Genomic DNA, 12112 nt, shown 5'->3' on the forward strand with positions numbered 1-12112 from the left:
TACATTTATACAAAATGGGAGGTTTAATGCAAACGTATGTGTGAGACATTCACAGTATCACACATGGCTCTGTGCCTTCTCTCATCATGTGATCATCATTTTACAGTAAGACACTTAAACCTGGTGGTCAACGCTGAAAATGTCAGGTAACAATGAAACAACATGCCATGGACCACAGACTTGAATCACTATTTACACTAAACATGAGGACACAACAACAAGGAGACATTACATCATTTTAATTCATGTAATTTTATGGAAATTAAACTGTTGCTTCTGTGTTTGGTGTCAGAAACTGTCAGAAACTGCATGGTGCAGTAAAGCCAGTAATATCTAAATAAAAGTAAAAAAAGAATAATACTGAATACATGTGCATGTAGTCATGCAGATACACTGGTTTAGTTTTATTAAGTGAAGTTTTCAGACAGCTGATGCTGAGTTTTGTGCCTCCACCCCAGAACAGCGGAGTGAATATGTCCTGATTAAAAGATGAAAATTATAAGAATAGAGTTTTCATGAAGTATATCTACTTTACTGAACAAGCTCCAGTCATGCAGTAACCAGGATGTTTGGTGTTGCTGCGACACAGGAAAGTGTCTCGTCTTTAGCTTTAGCCTCTGAAACAGGAAGCTAAAGTCAGTCAAGGCAACAGTGTTGATCTGAGCTCAGAACACAACGGTGCCAGTGTCAAGAGAGGCGGAGCTCGCTGCTCCATCTTCCCTCCACGCTCATCTTCTCCCACATTCTCCCTCCCAGCTCTTCCTCAGGTGGGATCTGTGTGTGTGTGTGTGTGTGTGTGTGTGTGTGTGTGTGTGTGTGTGTGTGTGTAACCAAGTATCAGGATCCACTCCATTTGCAGTTCAACAACCTGCGGTGAAATAAAGCGAAAGGCATTAGCTACGACTCCGATTAATCTGACATTTAATGTGTTTTTGCATCACAGGAGTGAGAGTGTGTTTGTGTACAAAGGAGAAAACAAGAAGGGAGGGAAATGAAAAGCAGAGTGAGAGAGAGCAGGTGTTGGAGTGGTTAATGGCCGACAGCGTGAATAGCTGCCGCTGTCCGTTCCTGATTAAGGGAATGAACTTGTCCTTTGTCTTGGCGGTCAACAATGAACACCCAGCAGCACTCAGAATACCATCCATCAGGCGTTCCTCACACAGGGCCAAACATTTAATGAAGCTATTACAAACTTCCTTCTCCACACTGCCGCGCAATTGAGAGCCAGTGACAGTGACTTAACCCTCAGCAGATATGGGGACCATCTGTTGTGCCCGCTGCACATTCAAATCAACAAAAGACACGGGGTCGGGTTTTCACACAGGCCTAATGCTGCAGGTAAATGAAGAGAATCTGAGAAAAAGGAAAAGCTCTCCTGCTGTCTCTGCCTTATATCTGCTGTGTGTCAGTGGCTGCTCTTCACACCCTACACACTGTGCACAAGCTTATATTGTTCAGACTGAAGCCATTAACAGACCATGTTTCCTACAAATACCAAGAACCTTTAAAAAAATGACAACTATTCTGTTTTCTCCTTAAGTGAAAATTAAAAACATAAAAGTACTCGACCATCATTCCACATGAGAACACCAGCAGCAGCACAAACACTTCTACCACCAATAACATTAACATAAACTCAAACATCTCAGTCGCTTCATTCAGCCGACTTAAATGAGGAATCTCAATGAGCATAAATGCAAATACTTATTTTTCTTTTTTATTTCATCCTCAAGGTTGTTTTAAAATGCTCTATATGTGGAGTGATTTAAAGGCAGACAAAGAGGAAGCGGGTGGAATGGTTGAAGGTACACAGGCCACAGGTGGATGCTGGGCTGTGAAACATACAGGAAGTATAGGTGCACAGGCAACGGCTCTGACGAGCTTATTTCAGAGATGAAATGTCAGAAATGTCAGGATGGATTGATTAGCAGTGGCAGCAGTGAGAGATCAGTGCCGCCTCCTGACTTTGTCACCATCACAAGGTCAAACACCTCCTTCAGTGTGGAGCAGCCAACGGGGGGGGGGGGGTCTCTGGCCTTAAATGACTGTGTTTCCTGTTTTACTTTGAAATTATTTTCCTCATGTCCAATTACCCTTGCCTCCCTGATGCATTTAATTAAAGTCAGGAACACATGGAATGTCTTGTGTTTCATTTTGGCACCATGTTATCAGTTTAGAGCAACACTGTCTGCATGACCTGAGCGTCTCTCGCCTCACGGCTGCACCACGTGATCTAGAGATTCGGCCTCTCAACATAAAAAAATATAGATATATTTTTAACCATTTTAGCAGCTGCATGTGGAGACATTTTAGTCACGTTTACTGTCAAAAATAAATAAATAAATTCAAAATGAAGAGAAATCCAACATTCAGTAACCTGTAAACCCTATGTAGAGAGACAGAGCAACCGGCAGTGGGTTCGGGCTGCAACTCGGTTTGCTGCTGGAGAAGTCGTCAGTGTTCAGGTCATTGAATGTCACTATCTGCAGGAGCCAAGACTGAAAACCTGAAATGTTCTGATAATATTAAACATGTTTAATTTTATCTGAACGTCAGAGATTTTCCTGTGACGGTGACGTCAGCTGAGAAGTGGTTTGGTGACAGGATGAACGTCAGGCTCCTGGTGATGTCAGCAGGTCTGAAGTGAAGCAGGTTTGTGAAGGACCACTGCTGCTGTTTCTCTACATTTCAATCACTATTGTTCTGAGCAGACAAAACAGCAACTCACATAACACAATCACACCACTTCACCATTAACTGTCTGCACCAATACCTGTGCATAAGACACAGTTCACACACTTTGATAAAAACAAGGTCGCTGCGTTCCATGCCGCTAACACAGCTAACGCTGCTAACTGCAGACACCAGAATCTTTCACCATCATTAAACTCTTTATCACTTACTGTAGCTTTCTTGTCTCCTGGTCTAGTTTTCTATTTTTATTCATCAGTGCCGGGGCACTTTAACATTGAACTCAAGGATCAACAGATTAGATTTTGGGGGTCAAAGGTTAAAGTCATGGTGACCTCATAAAACACGTTTTTGACCATAACTCACAAATTCATCCACTAATTATGACACAATTTAACACAAATGTCTATAAGGATAAAATTAAGTGATTTTATAAGTGATTTTATAAGTGATTTTATATCCAAAAGGTCAAAGCTCAACTTCACTGTGACATCATAATGTTCTGTAAACATACATCTGGTTATTGTTCAACACTGTAACTCAGGAAGGTGTGGACTGTGACCATGTTTCCTGACACTGGTGGAGGAAACAACCTGATTCTAATTCATTTTTATTTAATTTGAGCAAATGCAAATCAAAGAACTTGAAGACCAGTATCCAGTGATGTTAGCACTGTACCTGATGGTTTGAACCCAGTCAGCTGGACCACCTGTTGAAATGAAAAAGACACATCAAACGTTCAATCAAATTCAATCAGTGTGATAAATGACAACACATTGTGCAGTGACAATGCAGACATGCTACTTACTTGGTTTCCTGATGCTTGTTTCAAAGAGAAACTCACAAAACTCTCTTTTCTGAAACTCTCTGAAAGACAGAAAAATACTGATTTGTATTTAAAGTCGTCATTCAGGACCAACACATTTGTTTATGCAAGGACAAATATAGAGAAGTAACACAAAGCAAAATACAAAGAAATCACAGAGACACAAAATGCAAACAATATGAACGACAAAAGAACATTATGAGAATTCTCAGAATTAAATCTTTTGGTTCTTTCTTTATGCAGATTTTCCTTGATTTAATCATCAGCCTCGTGTCAGACGACCATAAGTCACTTCGTCTTCTCCAACCTGAGCACACAGGTCGTTTGGTCTTCATCCTCTGATACGACCAATTGGAGCATCGTCGTCATGGTAACAATTATAAAAGGGAAATGAACAGCAGTTTCCTGTTTGGAAATTATGTGTTTTGTTGATCCTCAAACAAAGTTTCATCTTATCCTGTCAGTTGCCAAAATAATATGGACACTTTCTCATTCATATCCCCACATCTGCACATAGAGAGTCTGACTCTGTAGAACTGAATATGAAACTGGTCCTGTATATGATTATTTCCCTGATATTTTTAATGTTTGGCTGCACCGCAACAGCCATCATGAATGTCACTGACTGACTTGACTGACTGAAGATGATATTTGCACCACTGGTCAGCAGAGTGCCGAGCCATATGGTGCTGAGCCGCTCTGGTTTCCCAGCTGCTTGGGAACTGCAAGGAAGAGGAGGAGCACTTCCAATACATTGAGCCTCGCCTCCATTACAGCAAATAAACTACACACAAGACACAGCGAGCAGGAGAGAGGGAGGGAGAGAGAGAAGTCACCAACTATGACCAACTTTACATGTCAAACAGAAAGAGTTAGACCTGCCTCTAATAAAAGTCTGTGACATTCTGAAGTTGAAGTAAATAAAGACTAAACTATTGTGGATCCAGACAGAGGCTGTGCTCTGTGTGAGAGACTAAATAACAAAGATAGTCTGTCTCTGGGCGCCCAATAATAACCACAGGCACCAGCTGTGTAAACAATGACTGACTGAGTGACTGAGTGACTGACTAACTGAGTGACTGAATGACTGACTGACTGACTAACTGAGTGTTGCCACTTCCTGTGGAGTTGGATTTTTATTTTTCCTGTGACCAACTGACCAATCAAATCCCAGTCGACTCTTCTCATCAACCAATGCTGTGACCAACATTTACCCTGGAAGTTGGATGTTGGAGCTAAGACTGACATGTTGTCCCAGTAAAAGAAGTCAGAAGCTTGTTGTTATTATTGTTAATAACACCAGTTAATAAAAAGTATTACACAGTATTTTGCTCAACACCATAGAGCAGTTCAATGTGACTGATTTAATGAGGAAAAAATAAGAGCTAATAAACAGAAAAAAAGAAACCTGTGGGTGAGGTCACAGAGGCTACAGCCATCTTTATTTATACTATGTCTTTTGTAAATACTGGACAAGAGAGAGCCTAAAAAAACCCCTGAGCCTCAGAACACACACACCAGCCTTAGGTCAGGCAGCCTACCATTCTTGATGACCAGGGACGTGGAGGTGCAGCTGGGGGGTCCAGAGGTGTCACTGGTCTCAGGGCTGGAGGGGGTGGGTGGACTGCGGCACCAGGAGGTCATTGGGGCCCTTTGGGAAGGCAGGAAGCTGGTTGGCTGGGAACAGTTCTGAAAGTAAATCCCAATCAGAAGTGCTGTGAGGTCGTCAAGTATAATATGTGTATTACTACTTTCCTGAAATGTATAAAAAGGTTGTTGTTTCTTACTCACTCACCGTGAAAGACAAGGCCTTTCTCTTCTCTTTGATCCTCTTTATGGCATTCCTCACCTAAATGAGAAGCAGCGTTTACACCCACTGGTTTGGCAGCCTCACATGCTGCACAAAGATACATTCTGAAGTTCTGCCACAGCGGCGACAATGGACTGAATGCCTTCTTACCTCACTGTTGTAAACAGCGTACACCAAGAAGATGTACAGGCCCTGCAGAGAGGAGAGGGACATGTTAGAAAAGACATGTGAGAGAGAATAAACTTAATTCATACTGGCAATATGGATCATGATCAAATCCATTCAGTGCTCCATTCTGTTGTCCCAGGCAAACAATTCTTTTCTCTTGACCATCAGATAGAGAATTGCTAAATAGCTCCTCATGCTCTCCATCTGTGTGGGTTTCTACTCCCTTCTGGCACAAACTTCAGTTGGATTCATCAGGGTGTGGCGCTCAGATCTCATTTGAACTGAATCCAGATTGAATCTGTGCTCCACTAGAGTGGTACCAGCTCTAACAGTTCTTAAAGTGACAGTTCAGGTTATTGGACGTGGGGTTGTGTGAGGTACTGATCTATAGTCAGTGTGTTAGCTGCAGTAGATTCAGATCAGCTCCCAGTTTTCTGAGCTGTGGAGTAATACAGTGCACACTTCAGGTGTGCTTGTTCATATTAATGCAGTAGTTCAACGGTTCACAAACTGTAGTTCCAAACAAAGGTTTGTGTGACTGCAGATGAAGTGGTGAAAATATTCAAAGTGGCTAAAACAGGTTTTTCTGCCAACTCGGCCCACAGCAGCTCATCCCTCAGATTCTGTACCGGTGCTCCTGCTGCTTTCTATAAACTGGGAGCTGAGCTGAATCTACTGCAGGTAATACACCGACTAAAAATATGGACCTCACACAACCCCACATCAAATAACCTGAACTGTCAGCCATCTGAACAGCTGGGTTACGCTTGAAAAGACCAAGTTTGTATTTGTTGTCTAATCACATCAGGAAGGAACAAGTATTTGTAGGTATTCCCAGCTAACCACACTGGAAGGCAGTATGAAAAACGTACTGTTACACAGAGGTGTTATAATCTTTAAATCGTGGCGTAATGGTGCACAGTTTCACAATGTCTCCTGGAGGTCATTCATAGTGTTAGCTTCAGAAGCAGTGGACATTGGAGAATTTTGGAGAGAGGGGATTTCAAAGGCTGTGTGACCATCTGACAAGCACATCTATTGAAGTACATTGACAACTTTAGCTGCTGTTTCTGTTCTGTTCTTTAACCCATTAAGACCGATGAGATGCACATGGCAGAGCTAGTCTATGAAGCCAGGGAACGGCACACCCAGCTTCCCGGCCTGGCATACCACCCAACATCCATCACACACAGAAAATAGTGGATTACTCTCTTTGGGTTTGGATGGAGTTCCTGCCCTATCTGCTCATCTTTGGGTCTGGTTCACTAGTGAGAGTCAGATGAAGTGCAGGTCGACAGGTGGATCAGTGTAACATCAGCAGTGAAACAGGGTTTGTAGAGAAGAGGGAGCGGAGCTGGAAGGCAAAACTCTCAATCTTCGTTCTGACCCTCACCTGTGGTCATGAGCTCTAGAAACTATGTTTCATCCTCAGGGTGTCTGGGCTCAGGCTTAGAGATAGGGTGAGGAGCTCGTCTTCCACTGGAGGTTTTTGGCAGGAGGTGGGGTCCCACAGGAGTGGCTGGAAAACATAGCTAGGGAGAGGAACATCTGGACTACTTTACTTTACTTGCTGCCACTGTGACCCCACCTTGGATAAGTGGAACAAAATGGATGGATGGTTGGACATGTGACTGATGAAATGTGTTGTGATTCGCTGAAGTTCATGTTGGAAGGTGAAATCCATCATGGGAAATGTATTTCATTTGTTTCTTCGGTGCAAAAAGGTTTTTAAAGTCGTGGTTCGGACAATGGCTGACAGCTTGAGTGAGGGGAGAGATGCTGAAGTAGAGTAGAGCAGTTACCTATATGAAAACAACAATGACAACGAATTAGAAGATTCAGACACTACCCTGCGAATAAGACCCAGTATGGCTTTTATTGTAAATTCTTTTCTTTACCCTACTTCATCCATATATAGTTTAGAAAAAACTAAAACTTTAGAAAAAAGAAACTGTACTGACATTTTTGACAAATATGCTTGTTATGTCTAATTACCAAGGCAAAGCCAATAATTTACAATAAAACCCACAGGTTTAAGCTCTCAAATGGTTTTTATTTCATGTATCTATCTAGTTCAGAGGCTTAGTAAATCAGAAAACCCTCAGGTTTTAGGAGGTAGTTTTCAAACAATGTTTAGGTTTTAGAGGCAGCCTTACTTCTTAATGGGTTAAAGCTCTATATTCTACACATTTCTGGTGTTTTATTTGAAGTGTTGATTCATAAGAAGATATATTTGATGACTGATTGGCTGACTGTTTTCTGAGTGATCCAATACAAATATAGCAGATTTCAGGTAGAGAAACCAAATCCTGCAAGGTTGGATGGTGGGTCCAGGTGCGCGGGGCATGGTGACTGCTTTGTTGTGACATCACAAAGTTCCAGAACTCCTGACGGCTGGACTGCACTTTTATAGCATGTTTCCAGTCTTATCAACCTGTCAAAGTGCTTCACACTACAAGCCACATTCACCCATTCACACACATTCATACAGGTTTTTTTTCAACTCATACAGGGCTTCTGCACTTCACTCATACACTGGTGGAACATCCATCAGAGGCAATGTAGGGTTCACTGTCTTGCCCAATGACACTTCAACACGCAGACTGGAGGAGCCAGGGATATGGGCCTTTATGATCTGGTGTCCCAATCTTGATCATTTGTCAGTGCCTTCCAAACCATGAATGTTTTCTGATCACCTCCCTCTGTGATTAAGGGTTGGTTCAAAATTTTCACACTACACACAACAGGTACACAAAGATGACAATGTACAAAACCAGGACATGACAGAGTAAGAGGGAGTTGCTTATTGGGTAGAACAGCAGATAAGCTGCTGGGTTCTTGCTGCTGTTGTTTGCTCTCTCTGCTGTTTGGGAGCAGATAGATGCAGCGGCCATGTTTATGTGTATGATATGATTAAGGCAGTGATGTGAGTGGAGGTGGAGCCACAGGAGATACTGTGTTCTTTGTGTTTGGGCAATTGTGTTCACAATTAGAGAAAGTGTAATCACAGTCAAAAACAGGGACCGTTATTCAAGGACACATTGATCCAACTGTGACTCTGTCTGAGTTTCACTGGATGTTTAGAGAAGCTCTCTGAGCTACAGAAAATTTAATTTAATTGACTGTTGAGCAACTGTTGTGTGTTTCTCTGGATATTTAAAACTGTTGTTTCCCATTGTGCTGAAGCTGCAGCAGACACAGGCTTCAGTTTACCAGTCACTGAATTGTAATCAAACATGGTGATAAATAAACAGCAATTCTTTTATTGATGATAATTTATAATCTCATAATTATGTGCATGTAAACAGCTACTGACAGACAATCACACTCTGTAGACTGCACAACATTACAATATGTCTGAAATCTGAAATATCCCACTGACCAAATAATTCAGTCTTACAGACAGTGGTGGTCGGTCAATAGAACGTGCACATGCAAGCTTAACAAATTATTTTTAAATATTTGAAATTAGTAAATGAGTGACTGTTTACTTTCTAAACATTTCAACATTTTAACTTCAAATGAATAAACCATTAAACCAGTCTGTTTTCCATTGGTGTGCCAACACTATTTCAACATTAGTTTCCTCCTGGTCCTGTCTCCATCTCATACATTTTTATGTTTTATTTTATTTTCCTGTCATGTGCACAAAATCAAAAACCCTAATATGTTTATGAAACACCAAAAAATGTGATTTCATTAAAGAATTACAGGATTTTATACAGGTTGGTCTTAAATAAAATATTCTGCCATCTCTCTCAAAGAAATGAACATAAATAGAGGACATTTTACAAGAGGATGCCTCTCATGCCCTTGTGTCTCACACAACAAACACGGTCCGTCCTCTGGAGGGACATTAAACCTCTAGGGTTACTGTTAGTGACCCTGAATGTAACACATATTGATTGATTGTGCACATATTGATCTTTGTCTTTTGTTTAAATTAGACTTCACACAAGGTTTTTGTATCAACAGACCATTTTCCTCCATATAATATATCAGAAACATTTTACTCCTGATCTCCTGGATGTCACACATTCGCCTGTCCTGAAGAAAAATTGACAAACTGCTCAAATAAAACAAGGATTTCAATAAATATCTTTTTACTGAGTCTCCGGTCAGACGTGCTCACAGGTCTGTTTCTGTCTGGAGGTTCCCATCCAACATCTCCACTACTGACCACAACTGAAGTTCATTTACAGACTCGCAAGCAAAAGTCAATCAGCTCTATGATGTTCCGTATTACAACTTGTATGTTCACATAAACTGCAAACACCAGAAACACAGGACACACACATGAATTATGGAGCTGTGTATCAGTATTGAATCCCAGATTAGTTAAGTCCAGATATACATCTTCTTGATATATAAAGATATACATTTAGAACATAAATGAAATACATGAAATATAAATACATAAATATATGAAATAGTAACATTTTTATATGGTATAACATGTTGTGACCATGTATGTTAATGATATACAGTATATTTTATTTATATATGTGTGTTAATGTTTACAATATAAAACATACAATTCATATTTGTATGGGCTAACAATATATGAAATTGTTCCAATTTCTAACAGGTTTAATATATTATTTCTGGAAGCACTTGTGAAGAACCAGCGAGCATATCGTGAGTGTAGTCTCATGTGTTTCACGGAGACCTGGTTAAACGACAACACTCCGACCACTGTGGATTTACCCGGCTTCACTGCAGTACGAGCGGACAGAGACACCAGAGCAAGTGGAAAGAATAAAGGTGGAGGACTGGTTCTGCTTGTGAAAAATAGATGGTGCAACCCCGGTCCTATCACAGTGAAGGAGAAGATCTGCTGTTGGCTGAACTGTTGGCAGTTGGTTTTAGACCGTGCCATGTACCGAGGGAGTTCTCACACATCGTTGTCATTGTTGTTTACATTCAACCACGAGCAGAGCCTGCAGTCGCGTGTGATGTCATCACAAGACTGTTGTGTGAGTACAGACCCAGCACCCTGATGCATTCATAGCAATATCTGGGGATTTTAACCATGTTACTCTCACCTTTCACTTGATTGGCTTCACTCAGTATGACTGTCACTGTCCCACAAGGGAAAATAAGGCACTTCTGATCTGTTGTATGCAAATGTCAAGGAGGCCTACACTGCTTCAGCTCTACCACCACTTGGCAGATCAGATCAAAATCAGTTTTTTCTTCAGCCTTCCTAAAAGCCCCGTGTACTGAGGCAGGCTGCAACCACCCGCTCATTCAAGAACTGGACCCGCAGGCCAGTGAGTCTCTAAAAGACTTTTGAGTGCACAGATTGGAATGTCCTGTTGGAGTTACAGGGAAATTATAAAAGCAAGGACCCTGACCTTGATAGAATGGTTGAATGTACCACAGACTACATTAACTTCTGTATGGACACTGTAATACCAGCAAAAACTGTACACTGCTTTCCAAACATCAAACCCTGGATCACCAGTAACATCAAGACCCTCCTCAAGCAGAAAAAGGAGGCCTGCAGGGATGGAGACAGGGAGAAGCTCAGGTGTTTGCAACATGAGCTGAAGAGGAGATTAAAGCAGGCGAAGGACAACTACAAAAAGTAGAGAGGAAGCTGCAGCACAACAACACCAGAGAGGTGTTGAAGGGGATGAGGACCATCACTGGCTATAAAGAGAAGAACAGCCAGGCAACATCAGGTGATGTGGACAAGGCCAATGAGTTCAACCTGTTCTACAACAGGTGTGACACAGCCTCACCTGTTCTCTCTCCCACTGCTTCAGCTGCAGCTTCTCCTACAGCATCTCCTCCACAACCTGACACTGCAGCTGCACCTCCCTCCACACTGGGGTCAAGTCTCCTGTCCTTTACAAGACCAAGGAGATGTCAACATTCAAGGGAAGGACATTGAGGTGCTTCACACTTATAAATACCTAGGTGTGCACCTGGACAGTAAACTGGACTGGTCCCTGAACACGGAGGCCTGAAGGGGCAGAGCCGGCTCTTTTTCCTCAGGAAGCTCAGGTCCTTTGACGTCTGCAGTGAAATGCTGCACATGTTTTATCAGTCAATGGTAGTCAGTGTACTTTTTTATGCTGCAGCATGTCAGACATGAACACAAAGAGACTGGACAAGCCGGTCAGAAAGGCTGGGTCTGTGCTTGGCAGGAGTCTGGACTCACTCAGGACTGTTGTGGAGAGATGCATGCAATGTAAGATGGAGGCCATCTTGGACGATACCAACCATCCTCTACACAACATTCTGGCAGGACAGAGAAGCAGCTACAGCTGCAGCAAACATCTCATCTCACTGCGCTGCAGAACAGAGAGGTTCAGGAGATCCTTTGTTCCCACTGCCATCAGGCTCTACAACACCTCAGCCAAAGGAAGTGGACTAATCTAATTATTATTGTTTATTTATTATCAACTGTTATTATTATTATTATTATTATCAACAATGAGCTAATGAATTTCCCCTAGGTTATAAATAAAGTATCTATCTATCTATCTATCTATCTATCTATCTATCTATCTATCTATCTATCTATCTATCTATCTATCTATCATATTTGTGTATGTTCAACAGTCTGCAGATCTTTTTCATGTTTAGCAACTTAAACTACATCATCC

General features: G+C 41.7%; 1 protein-coding gene across 1 annotated transcript in view; it reads right to left on the bottom strand.

Moving 5' to 3' along the window:
* adgrd2 (adhesion G protein-coupled receptor D2) overlaps positions 1-12112 on the bottom strand; it is a 43431-nt gene continuing 31319 nt past the window's right edge. The window contains exons 20-25 of the mRNA XM_023397529.2: positions 5478-5519; positions 5313-5366; positions 5059-5206; positions 3500-3558; positions 3370-3400; positions 1-868 (exon numbers count right to left, since the gene is read on the bottom strand). Coding sequence (XP_023253297.1) covers positions 861-868; positions 3370-3400; positions 3500-3558; positions 5059-5206; positions 5313-5366; positions 5478-5519 — 342 coding nt within the window. The 3' untranslated portion in view covers positions 1-860. The remainder of the gene's footprint in view (positions 869-3369; positions 3401-3499; positions 3559-5058; positions 5207-5312; positions 5367-5477; positions 5520-12112) is intronic.

Source organism: Seriola lalandi, unplaced genomic scaffold (assembly GCF_002814215.2).
Source record: "Seriola lalandi dorsalis isolate HSWRI2012SDOR001 ecotype SW California unplaced genomic scaffold, Sedor1 jcf7180002054883, whole genome shotgun sequence".
NCBI classification, from domain to species: Eukaryota; Metazoa; Chordata; class Actinopteri; order Carangiformes; family Carangidae; genus Seriola; species Seriola lalandi.